This window comes from Vulpes lagopus, chromosome X, assembly GCF_018345385.1.
Source record: "Vulpes lagopus strain Blue_001 chromosome X, ASM1834538v1, whole genome shotgun sequence".
Taxonomy (NCBI): domain Eukaryota; kingdom Metazoa; phylum Chordata; class Mammalia; order Carnivora; family Canidae; genus Vulpes; species Vulpes lagopus.
In genome coordinates this window covers 29,771,231-29,795,538 of record NC_054848.1, presented here as the reverse complement: position 1 = coordinate 29,795,538, position 24,308 = coordinate 29,771,231, and the positions used below count along the sequence as shown (strand labels likewise).

Below are 24,308 nucleotides of genomic sequence, written 5' to 3'. Positions count from 1 at the left end.
GATTGCTTAATGAGCCATGTTTCCACATAATGTTACCTATTGATTCTCTTTTCAAAATATATGTTTATTAGCAAAAAGGTGTTAAAACGTAGAATTTGGGGCACATGAGTGCCATATCCTCAATGTGTAAAAGGACATACCCACAAAAGAACTCAAATTTCCATCAAAGGGGGTTTTATTGCTCTCATGTTTTAAGGTCCCTCAACCAAAAGTTCATCAAAATATTGCCCTAGTGCTTTCTGAATGCAACCCGGTGTCTATTTCTAGCACCACTAGGTGACTTAGAGAAATTATCTTTCCCTTTTCCTGTCTTCTTACATGTACCCAAAGAGTTAACTTCATTAAAAACGTATTCATTAACTTCATAGCAAGGAGTAGGCCTTATCTTGGGACAGTTAGTTTGTGTGCCAGCACTGTGCTAGGTGGTGACAGCAAGGTGATGAATGAAACACCTGCTTTTAAACAACGAAATAATATAAATGTACAAAGTAATGTAAAGGAGGAAATAGAAGGTTAAATTCTGCAGGGGATGAAAGATATCCAAAGAAGTTTGCTAACGGGACTGCTGTCCTACCGGTTTTATCCCTCCCATATTTACTAAGAGGGTATCTTAATACGAATCGTGGGTGACTGGCTGGCTGGATTCCATCTACTTTTTGATTATTATTAGCAACTGTAAACCTGTCACAGAAGATTTTTAGTTGCTTAGAGGAAGGTCACCCACTCCTAGTCCTGGTGTAGGTTTTCTTCTTCCCGCTTTTCCAGATAATCAAGTTTTCTAAATTGTAACCTTAGGTTTTTTCTTAAGAGTAGGGAAGAGATGATGTTCAGTGTAACAAACTCATTACAACTTTATGGAAATACTATGATTAGAAATTCTTACTGAGATATGCCTGTACTCGTTATATAATATTAGTTACCATCAAATGCTAATGAAATCTTGCTAACATAGTACAGGGTAAGAAACGGCAGTCATTAGCAGTGATGGTATATCTTTTTTGTGTGTGTGCTCTACGTTCTGCAACATGCTTTAATAGCAGGGCTCATTGCTAAGCACTGTACATAATGGTCTGATTTGGCGGGAAAGATACCAGATGCTATGGTATTTAGATGATAAATTGCATTTTCACCAAATTTTCTGAGATAGAATTCTGTGAAGCAGCTAAAATGACCCTTGATTTGTTAAAGAGATGTGTATCCTAACACCAACACAAAAGAACTCAAAAGTCTTAAATGAAATTGTCATGGATTGAAAAATCAGCAACCTGGCCAGTACTTTTGGACAACCAGAATTTTGGCAAAATTGACCTGCACTTTGGTCATTAGAGTTGTCACATCTAATTTGCATGGTTACCTAGGGTCTTGTATCTGCTTAAAATCACATTGGCACTAAACTCTTAACACATTTTTTTTATCCATAAATTGGCCTGAAGAGTAGGACTCTAAGTTGTATCATTGCAACTTGACTAACGTGGATATCTAAGGTAAGTGCTTCTCTAATATTCCATTTCACTTTGTGCAACACAGCGTACAGTGTCTATATTGTCATTTTGTAAAAGATATAATTTTTTGCCTTAACTCTTTGCCCATGAAGAGTGTTAGATTTGATATTTGTTGCTTGAAAAGACATGATCCTTTTAATTATTGAAATAAGAATCGGAATTCTTCTCTTGCCTGACTTTGTTTGTGTCTGCATCTCATGGAATAGTGGAAATTAATGCAACACTGACGGATTTAGGTCGGAATGCAACTTAGTCAAGAAAACAAAGTTTAAACTCCCTCAGTAATGGTTTAGGTTTTCAACTTCGTTTGACACATGCAGACTTAAAAAGTGAAGTGAATCATTTGATACCTCTGGGAATATTTTGGCTGTTAAGTCTATAGTTACCATCCCTTTACAAAAAATAACACTTTTTTTTTGCAGTTTTTTTAAAAAAATAACGCTATTTTGATTCATTCTTCATACATGAGGATACGGACTTACTGTCCAAACTCGGAAGTATATAGCATCCATCTCAAATATCTAAATTACAATTGATGAAAATAATTAAATGTCATAATTTCTAATAAGATGAGATAGGAAAAAGACATGGTCTTTTGTGAAGAGATGGCTGTGTTGGAGAATTTGGGTTTGAAGTGTTTTTCTGTAACTGGAGCTCGTTTTCCCCTCGACAAATATAAACTACCCCAGTATTTCCCATTCCTGATAATAAAAGGAAATTGGCAATAGTGAGTTCGCTTTCTGAGTTCTCACCAATATAATTAAAACAAATTTAAGTGTTTTGGTATACATATGCCCTACAAGTGAATAAATGTATTTAGAAGAACTGAAAGTTTGCTGGGGATGAGTGAAAAGATCCAGCTTACGTGGGTGAGTTAAGGAGGATTTATGGATGACCTGTGAGGTAATGTCAAGATGATAGGAAATCTCTTCAAGGTGGAACAGTAAACGATTTTGATTACAGTTATAGATATCATTTTGGTTAACATAACTGTATTTTAGGGAACTCAAAGATGAAAATAAAAGTGGCAAATTTGAATGTGATTATAAAAGTTATTTAAAAATCAGTATTTCAGTTTGTGATGAGAATTCTAGAACAGTGATACTCCTGTATTAAAACATTAAAATACGTTTAGGAAAATCCTACCTACCCAAACTGTGATAGTTGAATTTATAAGGTTAAAAATCTGTTTCTTTGTTGCTTTTTAATTTTATCTAATTTCTTAGAAGTGGCAATTGTGTGCTCAGGGATTTATATACAGTAGAACTAATTTCAGAGTATAAACAATACCTACTGGGGTAAATAAATTAGCCAGCGTTTGACAAGTTAAAGATTTTGAAATAAGATGGGTGGAGGAAAGCTTTGGGCACTGGTGTGGTGCATTTCACCTTGGTTCAAAAGTGCGGAAAGTGTATTGTCATTAAGATTTTTGCTTTCCTGGAAATTGGAAGGAAATTTTGACCACGAATTCCCTAAAGGAATGTGAATTCTCCAATTTGGCAACTATAATGTGGCTCATAGAATTTTCATAATGCAGTGGCAATTTCAGACCAGTCTCATGTATTAGACTGTAAAGTCAGTCAGCACAATTCTGCAGAATACTAAAGCATTTATAGACATTGGAAACTCTGGCGCCAGCTAATAAAGATACCTTGAAAGAGGGCTTGAATTTAGTTCCTGAGTTGCATATTAATGCTGGACTTGATGTTCTGGCATAAGGACTGCCCAATTTTGATTCTGTAGCTGCAGGGGGAAGTATAACATTATATATATATTCATTCCTGTTACCTTTTTCCTTTTTTTTTTTTTTTTTTTTAGAGAAAGCACTAGCAGAGAAGCACACACTTAAACCTTGAGCCTTGGCTTACACAGGTGCACATTCAGTGCCATCTGTGTGTCATTGTGTCAGTTTTGCCCCAAAACAGTTGTCCCCCTCATACTATCTGTGAGGGATGCATTCCAACACCCCCGGAACTGTGGGTAATACTGAACCCTACACACACATACACACACACACATACACACAGACACACACACACACACACACTGTTTTTTCTTATTCACATATACCTGTGATAAAGTTTCATTTTTAAATTAGGCATAGTAAGAGAGCAACAATAATAACTAAGATTATAAAATTGAAGAGTTATAACAATATACTATAATAAAAGCTAGGTAAATGTGATCTCTCTCTCAGAAAATTGTATTGTGCTGTACTCATCCTTCTTGGGATGATGTGAGATAAAAGGCTTGTACGATGAGACGAAGTGAGGTGAATGATACAGGCATTGGGATGTAGCCTTTGGCTACTACTATTGACCTTCTGATGATCCATCAGGAGGAGTATCCTCTGCTTCCAGACTGAACTGCGTTGGGCCGTGGGTCAGCGAAAGCATGGAAAGGGAAACTGCAGATGAGGTGAGGACTGCTAGACTCCTCAGCAGAAGTTGACAGATACTATGGCAGCCTCATTTCAGGTTTGAGTTCCAGATTTGAAACATTCTTCTCTGCCCATTTGAGCCCTTACTGGTTCATGGACCAACGATGTGCATTTTTTCATCAAACCTGATTATCACTTGTTTTCTGAGCTCTTGGAAACCAAACTCAGATTTCAGATCAACTGGCCTGACATTGAACAATGACCAGTTTTAATTGTGCAGAGCACTGCAATTTGTAAAATAGCACTGTGGCCCTTGATGTTCCACAGAGCTGGTTTATGTTCACTGCTCCACTACGGTGTCAGTTTATCATTTATAGAAATGTGTAAAACTAATGCAGAGTAATAAATCTCTAAGGGCTCTTAACACTTCATCTGACTAAATACTGTGAGGGCTATAAAATTGTGGGACTAAGATTGATGTAGAAATTAACCAATTATGGGAACTTAAAATAGATGATTTTTTTAAGAAATGGGCCTGAAAATTGAGAATTTTATGACATTTTAATTTGTTTTGCAAACAGTGAATGTGGGATAGCGAGTATTTGTGATATGCAAACCTTCTGATGGAAAAGCCAGACAAGTTGTTTGGTCATTTATTATAATATTACTGTAAAATTGTTCAAGTTCTACAGTATATAACAAAACATTGTCTACGTATATTTTGTTAAATCTACATTTGGTAGGTAAGTAAGTATGTGTGTATACATGAAGCCCAGCATAAATTATTTTAATGGCCATCACTAGATATCTATAAAACTATTTTTCACTTTTTGAAATTTCTCCATATTCTAGTCTTGTTCTAGTCTTGTTCAGCAAGAAAGAGGAAATGGTATCAGGCCAATCTACATAGTCACTGACTTTAGCTCACCTCTAAGGCAGGCGGGCCCCAATATTCGGACAGGAATGGATTCTGCTTGTTAACTGAAAGAAGCACCATGCCACAAGACTGTTCTCAGCTTCAGAGTACCTAGTGCTGAACCGTGAAGAGTGCCCTGCGTCTCACTGACGATGGTAGCCTTATCGAACCACTTTTCTCGCTTCCTGATTGATGATCAACCGATCAGCATGTTAAAGCTTTGGTCCTGGGTAACCTGCCTGAGTGAATCATTCCAAATAGACGAAATGACAACAATCTCAAAACTTGGCACTGTCTACCGGAGATATGGGCTCTGAACTTCAGTCCAAGCCCTGAACTTCTGGCCGGGACAATGGCAGACATGGCCCAGTTCTAGGCTCCTGTAAAATGAAATGGCTTCTGTGTATGAACAGGCATTATCTATGGTTCAGGACCAAAGGGAAGGGTAGCAATAGGATGGTGTGATACTGGTCACATGCCTTTTTGACTTTATGTCTAGGAGGACTTTCTCATTAGCCACAACCCTCAGTACTAAAAATAAATACAGGACCTTAAGAAGAAAATAAGGAGGCACCCAGGTGGCACAGTTGGTTGAGTGACTGACTCTTGCTTTTGGCTCAGGTAGTGATCTCAGGGTCATGAGGTGGAGCCCCAAGGTAGGCTCTGTGCCCATCGTGGAGTCCACTTGAGAGTGTCTCTTCCTCTGCCCTGCCTCCTCTCAAATAAATATTTTAAAAAGTGGGGGTAGGGAGGGTGGGGATCAGAATCAGTTGTATCCACTTACTTTTTAGAACCACTTACTGTGCCATAAGACATTCCCTTCCTAATTAGCTTCTAGTCCCTTTTAGTAAGTATTATTCTGGTGGCTCTTACTGCACTTTATTGGTCTTCCATATGAAAGAGAGTATTTTAAGGAAGTTCAACATTTTGTGAGATTTGGGTTTTTTTGTCCTTTTTTTTTTTTTTTTTTAAAAAAAAGGTTTTATTTATTCATGAGAGACAGAGAGAGAGGCGGAGACATAGACAGAGGGAGAAGCAGGTTCCTCGCTCCCTGGACTCAGGATCACGCCCTGATCCAAAGGCAGACGCTCAACCACTGAGCCACCCAGGCATCCCGTTTTTTTTGTACTTTTTGATTGCCAAATTGGATAAGCATCCAATTAACTCCTATATAACTCCTATATAACTCATTTATCAACTTGACTTTATTATGAAATAATTATTTCCTGAGACACCTTTACCTAGAAAAAAGTTCAACATTTCTAAGTGGTACATAAAGTACAGACCATGGGTCAGTAAATTTTAGCTGGAGGGTTAAAACCAGTCCATCACCTGTTTTTGTAGATAAAGTTTGGGACATAGACATGCTCATTCATTTACATGTTGTCTATGGCTGTTTTCACACCACACAGCAGAGGTTGAGTAGTTGCAGCACCCATGACCATGACCCATAAAACTGAAAATACCCTTTGGCCCTTTATAGGGAAATTTTGCCCAGTTTGTCTGCCTTAGTTTGTTTTTACAAAATGCAAACAAACACATGTATTTTAGCTATTCTTTGAGGATATTTAAATGGAGAAAAGCAATCAAAAATCCTTTTTTTATTTTGGATTTAAAGTGGAAATAGTCAAAGTGTGTGGCATTTTATGCATTTATATTGGGCTGTGTGAAAGAGCTTATTAGAAAATAAAGCTATCTTTTAAGTTATTTTTTTAAATAAGTCAATATTTACTTGTGTCTAGACTTAAAATTGATTTTTTAAAAATTCTTATTGAAATAATTTGGAGAGAGTTGCTAAAAGTAGTAATCATTTTATAAAAATAATGGTCCAACTAAAAAGTATTCAGCATAGGCTCTCTTAAAGAATTTGATGGATGAATGGATGGTATTTTTTTTGTACCTCAAACGCTTTGATACAATGAAAATTTTACTTATTCAGAAATTTCAAACTTAAACGTTTTCAGAAGGATTTCTGTTATGTTAAAGTGAAAAATAATTGTGCTTTGTATAAACTTTTTCAAAGAAATTTAGAGACTTCCAAATGTAAGGATTATTCTTTTGGTTTTTTTTTTTTTAATTCAAAGCTACATGCTGTTATGGAATAAAAAAAAAAAACCCATACTATGGCTATCCTTTTAAACTCTAGTTGAAAGCCAGATATACTTTTGTTTGAAGTTATATGGCTTTGTTACAAGTAGATGGCATAAAAAATACTCTCCATTTCCTTGCAATTCACCTTTATATTTTAAAAAGTGTGGATTTTTTCTGTTTTCCTCTTGTTTGTTTCCTGAATGCAGTGTGAGTTCTGGTTCAGTCTGAACCAGTCTGAACTAAATTCTGAATCCAGAATTTATTAGAAAGCAAGAATGTGGAAGAGGACACTTGAGGCGGAGACATAATATAAATAAAAGAAGAAAATCCTAGGGTTTTGTAGGTTCTTCCATTCATCCCTTATCCTACAGTGGTAAAGAGTGCACTATGGAATCTTTCTGGAGGGATAATTTCAGAGTGCAGCATCAAAATACCATGAGTTCTTGACTTTGGATAGACTACATTGCAATTTAACTATGAATTAAGGTCTGTTTTCATTTTCTACACATACATTAAAGTGAAGGTCAGAAGAGGCAGCCTGGGACTTCCAAAGGACCCCCACAGGAGAGTGTTCTGCACAGCATCATTTTTTTTTTTTTTGTGATGCTTCCTAACCTGGATAGTGCTTTCATAAATTCACTTTGCTGCTTCTTAGAGAACATTCTACTCTTCTTATGGAATGGGAAATGGGCCAAGTTTCTGTCACCCTATTTCTACATTTTTATAAGAAATGACATGCACTTCAGTGAGGTTTATGTTTAAGTACATGGGAGACTCAAAATATCCACATACAGAGACCTGTACATAGCATGTGGTCAGTATATGCTTGCTGTTTCCATGTATGAATGAAGAAAGGGGCCCAGTGGCTATTTAGAGTACATTCTGGCTCCCTGGGAATACTTACTTTCACAAACCATCTCTGTGGTAAATACCACAGTGAGATTAGAATGAAATGAAAGGAGGGAAAGACAAACAGCAGCAGATTCTCCTGATGCCACTTTGCTGGGGGAATTGTTCTAGAGAAGGGGAGGAAGAGAGAGGAAGAGACAGGCAAATAAAAACTTGGTTTTTCTTTTCTTTCTTTTTGTTTTGGTATGGAGAAAGAAGGCTTTACAAGAAAGGACGGGGGTGGGGGGGTGGGGATGAAAGAATGTGTTACTGCCACACAACAACATGGGTGGATATCAGAGACCTAAAAGCCAGACACAAAATCCATATCACAGACTTAAAAGCTGGACACAAAAGAGTTCATGCCGTTTACATAAAGTTTAAGAACATGCAAAAATGAATCCATGTTGATAGCTGACCATTACTAGCCTGGGTGGGAGGATCATTATTGGCTGGGGAGGGGCATGAGGGAACTCTGGTGGAGAGAATGTTCTAGATCTTAATCTGGATGGGGGTACGAATATATATAAAATTTCATCATGTTTTTGACTTTCATATTTAAGATTTGTAAACTTCATAGCTCAATAGAAAAAGCAATAAATAATAATGAAAATAGGTTATGGAAAGGACACCACATTTACCATATGGGCTTAATAAGAGTCTTCGGAAAGCATGGCAAATCCCTGGTCTAAAAACGCTGCTGAGCTTAGCATAAGAGACTTCCCTGAATAAGGACATTTATACAAATTTTTGTTGCAAAAAAATTTCGGTGCTTAGCATGCAGTAAGATCACATGTATTTAGCTGCAGCTAGACACAGGCTGCTGAACATCATTCTGTTGATTCTTTGAAGACTGCCTGCTTAAAAGCAATACTTTTTTTTTTTTTTCCTTCCAGATTGGCAGATTGCTACTCTGGCTTTACTCTTGGGCGGTGCTGCCATCATTCTTATTGCATTCCTGGTGGGTTTGATTTCTATCTGCGTGGGATCTCGAAGGCGCTTCTACAGACCTGTTGCTGTCATGCTTTTTGCAGCAGGTAAATATATACTTATTATTTTCACACTGGTATTCAAGTTTCAGGAACCTTTCTACCATCCCTCCGTTCTCATGCAAAAGCAGCATGTGGTTGCTGCATTATATACAAATGGAGAGGCTTTTGTTATATCTTAAGGTAAATTGACTAAGGGTTTGTCATATTACTAGTTTTCAGTGTGTTAAGTATTTCATGGAGCACAGTGGCAGTTTTTTTTTTTTTTTAAGATTTTATTTACTTTTTTGACAGAGCACAAGTAGGCAGAGCTGCTGGCAGAGGGAGAGGGAGAAGCAAGCCCTCCCACTCCCACTGAGCAGGGAGCCTGATACGGGACTCGATTCCAGGACCTGGAGACCAGGACCTGAGACCCTGACCCGAGCTGAAGGCAGATGCATAACTGACTAAGCCACCTAGGCGCCCTGCACAGTGGCAGTTTTTAAACTTCTAACTAAAACATGGATAAGTAATAGTTCTTGACAGGGCTATTGCCTTACAAATTGCTGCAGGTATATTTACCAACAGTCTTTCTTTACATTTAGCTTCCCCCCAGCCCTTTTACTGCCCCTGTGGTGCTCTTAAGGCAACGTTATTTTTTTCTGACCTGAAACTGGAAAAAATTCCAATATACACAGCCTTAAAGGGGTAAATCTGTGTGGAAACAAACATGCTTATAATGAAAAATGATCATCTAGAACTCGAAGCATCAGACAATTCAGTTGCATGTGGTCAGCGGCATAGTTAGTAATTTAACAACCATTATTCTATAAGGCACAGCCTGGATGAAAATATCAAGCAAGGTAAGGTGGAGCTTTTGCTAAAATCGGGGAAGTATTTAGAAAGAGGGTTTACAAGACTAAAAACTCAGCACATTACTTTATGTGTTTTAATTTTCATTTATAAGAATAGCCTTGAATATATTGTTCTTTTTTATTCAAACTGAAATATTCTTGTAGTGCCTTCAATTTCCCGTCAGTTACATCTGATTTGAAGACTGCAAAATAAGCCCCTGTGACTGTCAATAATGGAGACACTGACAGAACCATCTCGGCTGTTAGACGGATTTTTTTCTAAAGCTGTTTAAAGATGGGAACAGATGAAGTTTCTCAGGGTTTGAAGGATAGTTTGATCTAAAAATAGAAGATCAGAAGTATTCTGCTGCCCCCTGCTGTTTGTATTCATTTTTTATATCCACAAAGACTGATCAGAATGTAGGTGTCATAAAAACAAAGGTCCAGAGGGCTGAAGGAATCTAGAAGTACATCTAATTCAGATCTCTTAAGTGACTTGCTCAAGATTGCATAGTAGTTACCAGCAGAGCCGGGGCCAGGAGCCTACTGACTTTTGAACTAGTGGCTCATTCACTACTGACTCATTCATTCATTCATTCAGCTGTTTATTAGGTACCTCTTACAGACAGAACATTGCATTAAGAGACCCAGAAGACTAGCTAAATAGCACCACAGTTACTTTCTAATAGAGTAGAGAACCGTATTACAAAAAATATTTTGAAGTCTTGAGCAGTGGCCACACTATCATTTTTTTGTTGATCTTCTGTATAATAAAGACCTCTATTGTGAATCATTTAGTACAATATGAAGATTCTCCTAAAGATTCCATCACAGTTTTCTAGTTTATATCTTGGTTCATGGATTTATCACGTATCTTTCTATCCTTAGGATGAAATAACTTAGATATTTTAATTTTAATATACATTTGTCTTTGCAGCTAGGATTTATTAACATAGTGATTAGATAATTGTGGTAGAATTTCTTGATAAATTATTTTGGAATGGCATACCATTCTTTAAAACTGGAATTATGTTCTGAAAAATTTTAGAAGACTCAGATATTCCTGATTTTAGGAGAGTTACAGGTACTCTTAAGATATTCTCTTATAAATATCCAATATTATTGTGCTACCTAGTTACTATCTCATTTAGACTTTAACTTACCACATAATAGCATATGCAGAATCTATAAAGAAATTCATTTTCTATTGCAGCTATTATAAACATGCTTAGAAAGATAGGAGTTTCTAGTTCTTTCCTAAAAAGCTCTGTATGTTTTCCCAAGTATAGCAAAATTTATGAAAATGTGAAAATAAGTACTGGTTGTAACAGAAAACATATCGTAAATGAACATAAGTTAAAGGTAATGGATTTGGTCAAAATAAAGATTTTGATTTAGCTCTAGCTAGTACAAGTATTAGTAAATTCTAAAATAATGAAAAGAATCCCTACAGCAATATTCATATATTCATATTTTACCTACTGAGACCTAAAGCAAGCATTATACTGTTGAATTTTAAAAATGTACATGTGCTGTGATTTAATTTTACTCATTCTCTTTGACACTGTGCTTATGGAAGCTTTTTTTGAAATAACCATTAGTTTAGTGTTCACACTGCATATAAGCAAGGTAAAACTTACTGGTTATTTGAAATGTGTCATGAAAAGGTTTCTCTCTCCCATCTGAAAAACGATTAAAGAGTTACCTGAAGCTGATTTCTAGAAAAGATACTCATTACACATAATAATCCATTATTGATTTGAGCGTAAGATTAACAAATTTGGAAAATCTGCCCACTTGATACAATGCTAGTGAAAATCATGGCTGTTTATTTTGTTTTGCTTCATAGTAAACATACTTATTCTCTTGGTTGGCTTGTCTCACTTGTAATTCAGTTTAGTGATTCTTTGTAAATATGTATTTGGGCCATTTCCCCTTCTTGCTCATCTCGGTCTGCTTGAAAATGGTCTGTGTTTCTCCTCTTTTCTCAAAATGTTTTTTTCAAATAATACCAAGCCTTATCTTGGTGCTCACACAGAGAATGTTATCTATCTCAGCAAATAAATAATACTTTCTTCTGCTGAAACATACGGTACATAAAATCAAAACAAACACAGCACTACCACTTGGAAACATCTCTACACAGGACTACATAATTAATTCAGTACCATGTGCTATGCCTGGTACAATGAGGTGCTCAGTAGATAGTTGAATGAATGATGGAAAAATAACTAAGGTGTATGGCTTATAATTTGACAGGGAAAAGCAGGCATGTAAATAACTATAATTCAATTTTTCGTAAATCATTTATCTTTTTGCAGTTTACAAAACAGCAAGTTTTATGTGAACACAAAGCTCAAACCAAAACAGCTCATAAAAGTAATAGTTACAAAAATGATTTTTTTCATTTATTCATGTTTTCCTTCACTTATTTAATGAATACATGTAGGGTACCTCTAGTATGTAGCTATATTGCCTTGGTGTTAGATTATATACCCCAAGGGTATTTACTAAAAGCTGATGACTAACCGGCTGTCATAAAGACAGCCAAATGTATCTTAAAGGTTTTTCATCTTCCCTTTTTCTCTGAAGTCCCTAATTTAGTGTGGGCTTGTCACCTGCCTGATTAGTTGTTAAGAGCGAGTCATCACTGCAGCCCATCTAAAACACTGTCTCACAACTCTCTCACTCACTGATTATAGAAGTTTGGACTTCAGAATAACATATTATTTGTAATAATGTGGACAATAATCAGTTGAGCACCTACCATGTGTAACACTGCTAGACACTTCACATATACTATCTCTAATATAGCAATTTTAAGATTGGGTATTTATTTTCCCCATATTATCAATGAAGAAATAGGTTCAAGAAGGTTAAGTGATTTTCTAGGGTTATCCAACTAATAAGTTGCAGAGCCAGGGTTTCAACTCCTCTTTACTTGGGTGTGTATAACACCGGAAAAAACAAGACCAGAATCAGCCTTGAATTTTGAATTCAGCTGCCAACTGTGTACTGCAGTTGGGAGTCCATCCTGTAGCTCGTTATTCCACCTCTTGAGGGCAACACTTGAAGGTAGTAAGCAATTTGAGATGTCATGAAGACCACACATTGATCAGTACAGCATGACTGAATCATTGCCTATCATGAAAGTGTGCATGTTTCCAATACACATGACTATAGCATATTTCTTATTGTGTAACTGACAATGATAGGTAATAGATGATGGGATTATAACTGGCATCTAGTTCTCCCTAAAAACTTGATGAAATTAAAAGGGCTGCCTCTCTCTGGGTCCTCTTTTATCATCTGGTTTTGCAGATCTTTTTTATGCCGCACTGGGACTTAGGATGATTGTTTCCATTTTTTAAATGCCTTTAATAAAAATTGCAGAAGATTCTCAGTCTTATAATTCAGATTTTAAATAACAGAATCCCCCTAATTTTATTAATGATATTTCCTTTGTGTTCTATCTGCAAAAATCTTTCTGTAAATGAATGTTTGCATAGAATGGTGATTTTTTTTTTCTCCCCAGGATCCTGCAACTTCACCTCTGAGCTATCTTTGATTAGAGGCTTGCGTTTTGCAGCCCTTCTCACCATCCTGTTGTACAGTGAGGTGGCTGGAAGTATTTTGAGTCTAGATTTTGCAGGAAAACCAGTGTCCAACTTAGATTTCATACTGAAAAGGAGGTTTTTTTTAAATAAAGATTTTATTTATTCATGAGAGACACAGAGAGGCAGAGACCTAGGCAGAGAGAGAAGCAGCCTCCCCTCTGGGAGCACGATGCGGGACTTGATTCCAGGACCCCGGGATCATGCCCTGAGCCGAAGGCAGACGCTCAACCACTGAGCTGCTCAGGTGTCCCTTGAAAAGGAGTTCTATTCACAGATTTTTATCAGTATCGAACTACCCTTTGGCTAGAACAATTTATGGTATCAATACTGATAATTTCATATGTACTATAACTCTTGGTAGTTGCAGATTAAATTTAAAAAGGAAAAGGAGGCACCTGGGTGCCTGAGTCGGTTAAGCATCTGCCTCTCGCTCAGGTCATGAGCCTCACGTCACACAGGGCTCTGGCATTCAGTGGGGAGTCTGCTTCTCCCTCTCCCTCTGCCCCTCCCCCTGCCCGTGGGCTCGCTCTCTCTCGCTCGCTCTCTCTCAAATAAAATCTTCAAAAAGAAAAAGGAAAAGAAGATCGCTTCATTTAATCCTTCATGGGCAAATGTTTTTTTCTCCAAATTACCATTTTCTTTTTGTAAATTCCATATTTAGAGACTTGACTGGCAAGTCCTATCAATTCTATCTCTAAATTATCTTCTCAGTCTGTAGCTTTTCACGAGCCCCCATTACTGCTTTAGTCAAGGGCATAACTCTTCTGTAAGTGGAACATCTCTGTTCCCAGATTTGAACTTCCCCTACTTTCTTTCAATGGTAATATCTGACTTAAAATATCTACATGACTCCTTCCTTTCCCTTTCCTAGAATTCAGCTACTGAGTGAAGTGCATCCTCTTTTCATCCTCTGTGCAGTGTCTTTCCTGCTGGTGTCACCTTAGTCCTCACTGCACACAGGTAGCCATTGCATTGACTGGTGTCCTAGGGGCCTCCCTTCTCTCGTCTCCTTCCTGTTTATAGTCTGTCTTGCGCACAAACACATGAGGTGTAGCTCTGAAATAACATTGGGTCTTGCCACTCATCCCTTTGGTTTTCCCAGAGGCAGATTAAGACAAGGAAGTCAGTACAAGTACTTAATCTGGGAGTCAAAAGAAGGGATACAGAAAGTGAGAGAAGGGAAGGTAGGCAATAAAGACCTTAAACTTCCTGGAAAAATTCTGGAAACCAGCTTACAACACACACCTCAAAGTTATTTCAATGGAAGGACTAGGGAACTGGGTATTTGGAAACCGAGTTCTGAGAGTCATCGTTGAGGGCTGAGGGAATGCTGGGGAGACAACAGTGTTAATGTTCCAGAGCACCAGTCCTGCCCCACAGTCAGGCAAAGTAGCTTTAGTGGCCAGAGGAAAAGTCAGGTGCAGAAGTGCAGGCGCTGCTGACAGCTGGAAGTCAGGCTGACATATATCGGAGTGATGAAGATGAAAGCAAATGGATAGAGCACCAACAGGATCTACAATTAAAGTAAGCTCTGAGATGTCTCCCTGTAGAAACCAGTCTCATTTTTATGGCACACTACGCCTTTTAGAGTGTGAGCCAAACATTTCCATGTGAATGTACCCTTTATTCCAACCATGTGAATTTTCTATAGGTTACACCCTCTTAATACTGCTAAACTCTCTACAAGCTGCTGCTTTTTCCCAGAGGTCTTTTCATTTTTGTCTTCTGACCAAGTCCTTCTATCCTTCAAGAACCAGTTCAAGTGGTGCTTCCTCTCTGAAGCCCTCCCTTCTTTCTCCAGGCAGAAATGGTGTTTGGAATATTGGAGTTCAGTAAACATGTAATGAATGGATCAGTGAACATGCTTCTGCTATTACTGTTGAACACATTCATTTGTAATTATCTACGAGTCAGTTTTCACCATAGAGTATGAAATATGACAGGTCAAGGGCTATGTTCTGTCTCATCCCTTCCACCTACCACAGAGTCAACGTCCAATAAATGTTGAACTATCCCCTACAAAGAAAATATTGAATATTTCAATATTGAATGTTTTCAATGTTTCAACATTGAAAGCACTGAAAAATATCCTCCTAAAGAAAACTACACATAAGACAAAAATTAGTACCTCTAAGTTCTTGTCATGCCTCTATCCATGCAATTTCATGGTTAGTAGTTTTGTTGCCTCTTTTCAAAAAAGTGGAGAGAGGTATAAAATGAACTTCAAATTCCCTTCAAATTCTAAAAGGCTACACGACTTTACTTATGTTGCCTCTGCAGCCAATGTCTATTATGTTTCATTGATCGGTGGTAAAGTAGAAATATAAGTGTGATAATGTTTTCTTGAGTTCTGGACTCTTCAGGTTTGTTTGTTTTTTTCCCTTCACAGCATCTAAACAAGGCAAGGAGGCATTTTTACCTGCTTCTGTGTATTTTTATTAAATAGAAAAAGTTATTTATAAATGCAGGCTTATATATCTTTTTTTCTCAGTTTTGCTATTACGTGCATTTCTCTCAGTGATTCTAAAGAGAGTAAAATAATTCAGAGGCATAAAGCGTTTTAGGGTAATTTTCATCTGGCTACAACACAATAAAGCTTTATCTCTAAGAAAGCTGCTCAGGAGAATATGCCAGTGGAGCCTAATGGAGTTGTATTTCCACTTTTCCACTAGAGGGAAATTATGTCATTGTATTATACCATGGAGGCCAAATATTTACTAAATAAAACACATTGAAATGAATATTAAAAGCAGTCTAGGTAAACAACTCACCCTAGGGACTGGCTGTTTCACAAGAGAACCCATATAATCCTTCTAGAATAGAATTCGGATCAGTTACTACTTCTCTGCTCAAGCTCCTTTAACAGCTGTTCATCACCCCTGGAATAAAATGCAGAGCCCCGCCCGTGGCTCACAGGGCCATCCCTGGATGGGCCCCCTGGTTCTTTTTGCTGTCTCATCTCAAGCCACCTCATCTCATGCTGCTTCTTGCCTTGTTCTCTGTGCTGCCTTCCTGAAGTCCTGCCACAACCAGCATGCTCCTGAATTGAGAGTTTTGCACTGCCTGTGCCCTTCACCCAGACGGCTCTCTCCCCACTATACTGACCTGCATCCTTCACTTTGTTCAGGTCTGTGCTCAAATGACTCCTCCTCCTCAGCTTTTGATCTGAAAGAGTAGCCTACATCCCTCTATCTTAGGTTCTTGTGTTTTCATGTTTCTTTGCAGTTCCTGCCACAATCTGCATTTGTTCACTAATGGCCTGCCTTCTCAGGAGAGTGGCAACTTTTATTACCAGTATCTTAAACTGTATCAAACATTTATTGAATGAATGAATTTGAATTTGAAGGAGTAAATGAATTACTATTCCTAATTCACATTTATATTTCAGTCATATACCAGCAGGATCAGTCATGCTTCAAGTATAAAAACCTGAGGAGAAATGCTGTTGTTTTTTAAACATACATACTAACTTTGCAATTTTTTCTGTAGTTCATGGTTGATAGTAATTGACTTCTTGTAAGTTTTAAGACATTTAATGCATGAAAGCACCCTTCCCCTCACAAAGTCACAGAGCCAGCTGAATTTTTTTAAAAATTGATACACATTTAGCATTTACTGGCTGTAAGTAGAGGAAGTGTGGGTTATATAATGAGGTATTAATCCTAACAATGACTTAAAACCTTTTCTGAGATTTTTAAACTACAAACAAGGTGTGATGTCGATTTTAGATGCCAAGAGATTCTCCTTTCATATGGACCTATTCATCCACTCTCTATAGCATGGAACTGTGGTAGGCCAGTGCTGGCCTGGAGCAGTGTTGAACTGCACAGCAGAGGTATTTCAAATTCTTCTATCTGGCTCCAGAAAGGTCACCTGACACTTAGTCAGAACCTTATAGAAAATAATGATTTTGCAGAATCACACCCTCATGAATTTTCTGGAGTTCATCAGTTTTATGCTAGAGAGAGGACCATTAACGTAGACTTTCTAGGAACATTAATCATATTGGTAATAAGGATCTTTTATAGGTACTGAGAATACATGAGCATAGACTTTAAAGCACAAAACTCTAGTTTAATTAAACACACTATCCATCCTACTAATCTTTTTTAAAAATGTAATAAACTGTTATCTTTTTTACTATATCAGATTTTATTCTTGTCTCTTTAATTGTTACATTTTTTATTGTACTTTTGGAATTCACAGTATTTTAAAGAGAAGTTAAATGATAATCATTTTGACTAAACATTTATGTACCAGGGGTTGGCCAAATTTTTTATATAAAGGGCCAGATAGTAAGCACTTCTGGCTTTATGAGCCACATGGTTTTTCCATTGCAGCTACTCAGCTTTGCTATTGTAGTGCAGACAGTACATAAATAAATGAGCCTGGCCGTGTTCCAATAAAACTTTTTTTCAAAAACAAACAGACCAGATTTGGTAGTTTGCCAGTCCCTGTCCCATATTACATAGTACCCCAGATTTTTAAAGATTGTTTCTTGAGGGTAGAAGCTGTCATATAGTAGAGAATGAGGCAGATCCATCCCATAAATTCTAGTTAAGTTGATTTAAATAAAGTAGAAATTATATAATAGTTGATGCAATATGAAGTTACGATTTTGGATGGAAGACATCATCTCGTGTAATCTAGTGTCTTCTATATAGAAATATCCACAGGATAAATACCATTTTAATTTTAGATACTAAAAAAAAAAAAAAAACCCTTTCCTTATTAATTGGCTTGTTTTATTTCATTAGGCATGACTCATCACAGTTTCCTGTTAGCCCTGACAACTGACTGAAGAACTAAGATTTAGCTAACAATGAAGAGCTGAGTTTTGTGCTCAATTGTTGGAGTCATCATTAGCTTATGTTTTCAGTACCATTATCTCCCATGCCTTCATTGATTTAATTCATTTTTGAAAGTAGGTGAAGAACAAATATATCAACATCATCTGTTATATCTATTACTAAAGTAGAGTTGGATGTGGCTTCTTGACAAAGATGACTTTTGAGCCCCTTCTTAAGGATGAGAGGAAAGGAATGAAAACTGTTTTTGATCAGAAGAATTTAAGCGAAGATATCATGGTAGGAATTGCTGGAATAGTCAGCTAAGTTATGTGGTTTTGAGAAGCAGTGGGAAGAAAAGCCTGTCTTAAATCACAGCTTGACCAGTTTCATCAGTACAAATGAATTTGAATTCCTCACTTCCTCAAGAGCATAAATAGCAAGGGTTTGGGGTGTTTGGGGCCACTGTTCTCGGGGAATTATTTACAGGTACAGTGGAACAGTTTAGCTTATAGTGCTACTTGCATAATAGTGATGGTTACATATGCATGTCTGTAATTGTATGCTCATGTAAATTATTATTATATTGTACTAATTATTTCATCGAATACTGTTATAGTGAGTTACTAGTTATTAGTAGACTAATTCTTACTCTGTTGTGAAACTGTTAAAAAATTATTAATGTTTTAAGGTATACCGCCTAGAATAAGCAGTGCTTCAAATTTTTTGGCTGTTATGTTTGATTAAAAAGTAATTCTCATATATATTTGTATGTTGTATCATTTTATTTCCTGCAAATAATATGTTTCTAATTTCTACTTACTTTTCTTTCAGTTGTTTTACAGGTTTGCAGCCTGGTCCTTTACCCAATCAAGTTCATTGAAACTGTGAGCTTGAAAATTTACCATGAGTTCAACTGGGGTTATGGCCTGGCCTGGGGTGCAACTATATTTTCGTTTGGGGGTGCCATCCTTTATTGCCTGAACCCTAAGAACTACGAAGACTACTACTAGAACCAACAGTCTCAGATTTTAAAAACAACCAACCATCCAACAAAAGGATTACGTCTGTATCTTTTCTAACTCACTGTTTTCTAAAACACTTGTGGAGTATCAAGCAGTTTGCTCAGTTGATTTAATATCTTTTGCCTTTTGGCTGTCAATATCATAACCAGCTTTTACATCCATTTTAGGGACCTGCACAAATTAAGAGAGCTGATTAGACATAGGCAAATGCTGCAAACTTCCAATGTGTTCATGTCATTTTTCTTGACAAGTGAAAGGGTCTGTATGACAGCAACCATTGTGAGAAACTAGTTGGAATGAGAAATGCCTGAATCTCCTATTGCCTGCAGGGGAGTAGCTGGCATAAGAAACATTTAGAAGTTCCTTTGCTCTGACAAGGATTCCACTGCTATAGAGTCCTTATCACCTGCTTATCCCACTCAATGACTAATTGGCCATTGGTTATTTGCTTGAGTGAGCTTGTGAAAGGTGAACTGCCCTTCAGCACCTAATGGGAGTTCTGAGTGTAATGGGTTAAAGGTATATATATTCTACCTTCAAGAATAGTCTTTTTGAATGGGAGGCAATGCTTTGGCAGTCAGCATCTCCCTGGGAAAGGAGTCAAGACTTGGAGACATGTGCTTTTCATTATGTGGTTAGAAATTATGCCTCAGCCATATCTAGAATGAGGACAATTGAGAGTCTCTACTTTCCCTGGGGCAACTAGAAAGAACTATGCATGAGTTGCTTTTGTCCTAAGTACCCTTTAAATCATTTACCAAACATTACCGCAAATAATTGTGCGTATGTAACAAGCTTAAATATTTTTATAGAAGGTGAACCATTAGTATACATGGTAGTAAACTATTCTGTAGCCCTATACATGCATTTGCCTATTACACATAAAAGTAACATTTGCTCTAGTGAAGTGATTTGAACACTAACCTTGTACACGTTAAGAGGCTTAGATTGGTATTCACACTTACTTACTGTACAAAAGTACATATATTTTAAAGCTTTTGCTCTCTGTTCTCTACTGTTTCACTGGAAAGTTTTAATAGAATTGTAAAGAAGAAAAATTGCAATGGTGTTAACCTGAAAATTCATGATTCTTCTGTAAGCACTATAGTTCAAAGAAGAGTAGCAATTAGAATGATCATTTTGTTAAAAATTCAGTAAAATAGAAGGCTGCTTTTTTTCAAGTACCTTAAATGTCTTTATTAAAAAAATAAAAGAATAGTGATAGATTTATAGAAATGTCTTAATGTCTCAGTAGAGGAGTAGAATTCATTGGTGATCACCTGGTCCTCTGAAGTGAACTAATGGGCTAACTGATTTGTGCACACAATTATGATGGATTTATGTTACAGGAATCATTTGTTGGCTGTTCAAATGGAAGGAAATATCAATGATAGGGAATAAGTTTGCCACTAATCTCAGACTGCAAACTTGTGTTAATCCTGTTTACTATACAAATTTGGATAGTTGTAAACATATTTTTATATCAAATATACAGTTCTAATATAAAAGTTATAAATAATTATTTTTGTTAACAAAGACACTAAAACAGTATTCCTGGTTTTGGCCCTTTTGCGGAAAGAAGCATTGGAAAAATCATTTAAAACGTACTTATGTTCTATTGTATTGCAAAATCCGTTAAGAGCAGGACTACATCAATAGTATTTAATAATTTGGTTTACCTCCCAGAACAGAGTTCTGCTTTCAGCATGTCTTATGAACTGTTTGCCAGAACAACAGAAAAAAAAGTCTATTTTATTATTCAAATGCTTAGGAAAAAAAAAACCCTCCTATCTTGTGACTTTTCTGTAGGATCACAAAGTAAATATGAAGAACCAGGCTGAATCTTATTTTAGCAATGACAGACAAAAGTAATTAAATGCATCCTAGAGAGAAACCTTTATGAAAGTATATGATTCTCTCTAGAATCATAAGAAACTATGGGTGGAAGTTTTCCAGAAAAAATATTAGTATTATAGAATCTTTTGAAGCAATTTTCTTGAGAAATAGTAAAATCTGGGCCAGACTGTCTTGCAGTTAATTGCGTATTGTCAGAGCAGCATGAGAAATACGATATTTGTTGGATAGGGATTTCGGCTACTAACCACTCTCTATTGTGAGAGAGTCTCTTTATTCCTGAATAATGGAAGAACAGTACTTTGGTGCTGACATCAATGAGGCACTTTTCTTAGTCCTAGTAGAGGATGCAGTGTGCTGTTAGACCAGTACCACATCTCGAGTCTTTTCAACTTTTCATTCTCTGTCAATATGACAGGCTGGAAAATGACAATATGTTATAGGCTAAGGCAAACATATTTGCAGTACACTGAAAAGTAGATTTCTTCTATAACGTTTTCCCCCTCCCCAGTGAAGAGCCCTATGTTATATTTCTACCATCACTAATATTTGAAAGTATTTCATGACTAAGGAGCTCAGTACAACATGAAAGTTGTTGCTCATCCGAAATACGGTATCGTCTATCAGAATAAACACGTGAATTTTCACCTACATTATGTCTTTGCCACTTTAGGTTTGTTTGATGTTTTCTTACAAGCAAAACTGTTAACTATAAATCCATTGTTTATCTTAGATATATACATGTACACACATAGAGCATAAAATACTCAGCAGGGCTAGTTATTTGGATTTCTTGCACAACTATTTAGCTTTTTGTAAGTTCAACATGTAAATTTTAAAGACAAATATAGAGAGACCTATGTGTTTGAAATATAAATGATATATATGGATTAGCATGTACCTGTATATTATTAAACATGCAATGAACTGACTGGTAAGTGATGTCTAATTGTATGGCTAGCAATGTAATTTATTCAGACTGTATTTTTGTACAGAGCAGCGCACACTAACCTATGCCTCTGTGTCCTCTTTAATGCCTAAAACTGTGCCTAGAAATTTCATCTGTCTTAAGAAATAAAATTATACATCATGCTGTTTATGCTATGGTTTCTCTACTGCTGTTCTATATTTATTATTTTTAAATATATGACATGTTTACTACTTAAATATGAATCCATGGTATTCTGGTTATTTTTTTTTTTAACAGTCCTCTGGGGGGAACCTGTTTCTCACTCCAGTGGTTTTGAGTTTGCAGTTTCACAATCAGTTCTTCATTTCATGATTTTTGTAGCTGACATGAAGTTATCTATGTGGATAAAATAAAAATAAAAGTGGTTTCACTGATGTGGTTTGACTTGTGTCTTCTCTACTGTGTAGACCCATTAACAGATTCCTAAATTACATGTCTTCAATTCCCATTCTCCTTTATGATATATATATCACTTAGTAAACAGAACCTACTGTGACATGCTCATTTTATGTAAAACTTTTTAATACTAGTTTTGTTTCATATTCTTTCCCAAGATTCTTTCTGTCCCCTGCAGTTGAGTTATATAAGCAATAAAAGAAAGAATGTTAAATGTCTAAACTTTGTTTTGAAATGCACAGGAGGGAGATACAATGTAGGCTATTGGTTTTCTACTCTAATGACACAATTAGAAACAGGAGTGGCAAAAGGTTGATACTCTATTTTGGGTTTTGTTTAGTTTACGGCCTTTGCAAGGTATGTTAAAATTGCCCTTCCTGCATTATTTCTAATTCTTAGAGAAGCAGTCTACATTTTCAGTACACATGCACATGTGCGTGTGAAGAAATCCATAAAATTAAAAGTCAAAATTTCTCATCACCTTTGTGTCTATAGATGGTGAGTGTACTTAGAAAGAAATTTAAATAAAGCAATAAAATCCACTTCTATGATTGCCAGAAATTTTTCTTGAAGGTATAAATAGAACCACACATAATTGAATAAACTTTCTTGGGTTGACAAAATCAGTTTGAACACGAAGCACATATTTTTGTTAGAATATCCTTTCATGTCTCATATGAACTCTTAAATGTTGAAAGCTTCACAATTTTTTTTCTGCCAAAAGATACTGTAAATCATCTACAATCCTATGCTATATTTAATATGAAACTTCCAAAAGTATGTATATTTGACAGCTATAAATTCTATCATTTTGGGGGATTTCCCTTTCAACAGCCTTATTCTAATTTGATGGAGTAGCATCATTCATTTGATGTATTACATTTTCAGTATAAAGTACTTGCATTTGTATACAGAATTCTCATGAGCAAAACACTTTTACAAACATGTCCTGCCTGGTAATTATCCATGACCCACTTTCTCAGAATTTGGAAGACATGGAGACATAACTTCATTCTGATTTGACAAGGGAAAATCCTTTGCCTTCAGAGATTTCATTGTGAACATGAAACAGAAAGGCATTTTCAATTTGCTTTGCCATAAGGGCCATATACCCTGGTAGCTGTTTCTTTTATTAAGTCAGGTCCATCCTATATCAACACAGTGTCCCATTTTGAAGGTTTTCAAATCATTTGGGTTAGAAAATAAATTGGTAGTGAAATTATTTCCTATTCTGTAGAATAATCCACCAAATACCTGAATTTCTGATTTATCAAATTCTCATGACCTTCTGTTAATAGCTTTCAGAAGCACTACTTTAAATGGGACTAAATGGGATTAAAAGAGCAAAAAAAAAATTACAATTATGTGCTTAGTATTTGCACAGGAAGCACTAATTTATTTGAATAACTTAACTTCTATGTCAACTACTGGAACGTGGTATCATAGCTTCTTAATGCCAAAGTTAAAATCAGACTAACAAAACGCCATCTACTAAAATGCAAACAATTTTTCTTATATGAGGCAGATCTTCAGACTGTTCGGGAAGTCCTCAGATTTTTAACAACCACATGTTGCTATGAGCAAAGAGTCCATATATCTATACTTGGAAAATCTGTTTTCAAAGAGTCACCAGCTGAGTGACTCATACATTTATATTCCAGCAGTAAGTCTAATGGTTCCAAAGTATAACTAAGAGAACAGGAGCTGAACTGTTCAAGTGGGAAGAATAATATGTGGTGTTTCTAAGCCAAGATTAACAGCACACAAAGAATGGTGTTCTTTATAAAACTAAAGCTGTGTTGAGTGGTTCACCAGAGAAACTCAGTTTTGGCAAGCAATTATTTCCAAGTTGAATGACTTCATAGGAATAATGATTATAAAAGAAACTTGGAACAAGTACTGGAAAATCATGTCGTCAAACCAGAAAAACCTTGAATACTTCCATTTTTGCATGTGACAAGAATTAATGAAGAAAACAGTATCTAAACATCTATATACTAATAAACATATATATACTAATTATATATAATTACACATGACGTATATGTGATGATGGTACC

General features: G+C 36.3%; 1 protein-coding gene across 1 annotated transcript in view; it reads left to right on the top strand.

Moving 5' to 3' along the window:
• TMEM47 (transmembrane protein 47) overlaps positions 1-22,226 on the top strand; it is a 30,397-nt gene extending 8,171 nt beyond the window's left edge. The window contains exons 2-3 of the mRNA XM_041741268.1: positions 8,674-8,814; positions 18,838-22,226. Of these exons, the coding sequence (XP_041597202.1) occupies positions 8,674-8,814; positions 18,838-19,016 (320 nt within the window). The 3' untranslated portion in view covers positions 19,017-22,226. The remainder of the gene's footprint in view (positions 1-8,673; positions 8,815-18,837) is intronic.
• The last annotated feature ends 2,082 nt before the right edge of the window (positions 22,227-24,308 follow it).